Here is a 1,764-nt window from a genome sequence, read left to right as displayed (position 1 = left end):
AAGCAGAAAGACAAAGAACAAAACACACACACACACACAGACGAAACAATACAAAACAGAACACTAAAAACGAACAAAAAATACAGCAAAAACAAAAACAGTAGCATTCAGTGGCGTGCTTGTCCAGGTGCTTCTTTCACCTGAGGTTTTGGTTTTTACTTGAAATAATACCATTTGACTTGAGTATGTTGCTGCTCAAGAGAAGAACCTCTGAATGTCGCAAGGGTAACACCAGTCAATCTAACTTTTTAGGGAAGGCCTTTCCTTTGGAACCAGAGACTACTACAATAGAGTGAGGACTTTCTGACTTTAACATTTTGTCACACAAGGGAGGAACTTCAGAGTTTTAAAATGACCTAATGCGGGAAGCAAAACGAGTTTCAACATTTCTTTGGTCTCTTTGTCAGTTTAATTTCTTTTTTCAAATCCTGAAGGGTTGTGTAGAAGGATAAGAAACGCCTTTTAGAATATGAAATATATTTCAAATTCTAGAATGTTGGTGATATTGTTATATTCTATATGAAGTACTTTATTGTTGAATGTTCAATTCAGAATAGTTAAATAGAACAACGAGTGGATCAAGATACGTTTCGTATTTTATATAGATTAGCAGCAGATCTTGAAGGGAAACAATGTTTTGATAAGGGTTTTTGAGCATCATGGGTACGACATCACAAAATATTCAAGAGTTTATCCTCAAATTTATGGAAAGCAAAATTAAATAATGTTTGAGCACGTTCTCGGCACCGAATTTTAAAAAAAATGTTACCGTTAATCAATACGTACCTCTTAACAAAACGTTCAGGTCTTCACGGGTAGCTTTTTATCATTTAAGATTCAACTACAACAAATAAAAGCTACTCTCTACTTTCGGTTTCTGGTCTTGTTATGCACTTTCAGCGAGAGATAGAACAAATAGCAAACATGTAATCGACGTCGTGGCTGTGAGATCCTGTGCCAGACACACTAAGAACCCCCAAAATCAACTACGACCCCCTCCCCCCCCAAAAAAAAGGGGGGAAAAGAAAAAAAAGAAAAGAAGCAAACAACAAAAAACCCCACAAAACCCCAAAAGATTGAAAAAATTAGACCAGCCCGCCATGAAAAATTAAGAAAACAAAGAATGAAAGGAAAGTATAATAAACAAAGCTAAACCCATCAATACCTGCTAACAGCTCTCCATTTTAAATGCAAGAGGTGTTCTTTTTCCATTCAAGTTGTCAAAATCTAATCAAAAGTGACTTCACGATGGAAGACAAAAATCTCGTCGTCCTTGATGTGACTGGATTTGAGAACGCCCTGAACGCAAGCTCAGTCAATTTGGGCTTTATCGCCGATGAAAGTACTCCGGATCCACAAGACTTTGATGAGACCTATGGGAAACACATTGTTTCTGAGGCTGAGACTGGTGCCGATTTGAATTCGTACACCGGGAACGTTGATTTTTCGGAAAATCCCCAAGATAAGAATAGCTCACTTGTTGCAGATCATGAAAATCCTGAAAATTGGGACAATCCGAAATTTTCGGATATCAACTTGGAGGACGATCAAAATGAAACAGGAGTTGCTACTGGCGTTGAGTTTCCGAAAACAGAGACTGTGTCTAGGGAGGATACGGATGAGATTCAGCTTGCAAAGCAGTCGTCGAGTGTGGAAAATGTGCCTTCCTGCCCAAATGGGGTGGAAAACAAAGCATTTGACATCGGACAAGAAGGGATCTCAACGGCCGATAAACCTCCGAAAGGTACATTATAAACTATCATC

The 1,764-nt window shown here is 38.4% G+C and overlaps 1 protein-coding gene across 1 annotated transcript in view; it reads left to right on the top strand.

Moving 5' to 3' along the window:
- LOC101861469 (solute carrier organic anion transporter family member 2A1) overlaps positions 1-1,764 on the top strand; it is a gene marked incomplete in the record, with an annotated part of 26,597 nt that overhangs the window by 2,778 nt on the left and 22,055 nt on the right. The window contains 1 exon segment of the mRNA XM_035972674.1: positions 1,218-1,744. Coding sequence (XP_035828567.1) covers positions 1,249-1,744 — 496 coding nt within the window.

The sequence above is a fragment of the Aplysia californica genome, unplaced genomic scaffold (genome assembly GCF_000002075.1).
Source record: "Aplysia californica isolate F4 #8 unplaced genomic scaffold, AplCal3.0 scaffold00790, whole genome shotgun sequence".
Lineage (NCBI taxonomy): Eukaryota > Metazoa > Mollusca > Gastropoda > Aplysiida > Aplysiidae > Aplysia > Aplysia californica.
This window is presented reverse-complemented; position numbering and strand designations above follow the sequence as displayed.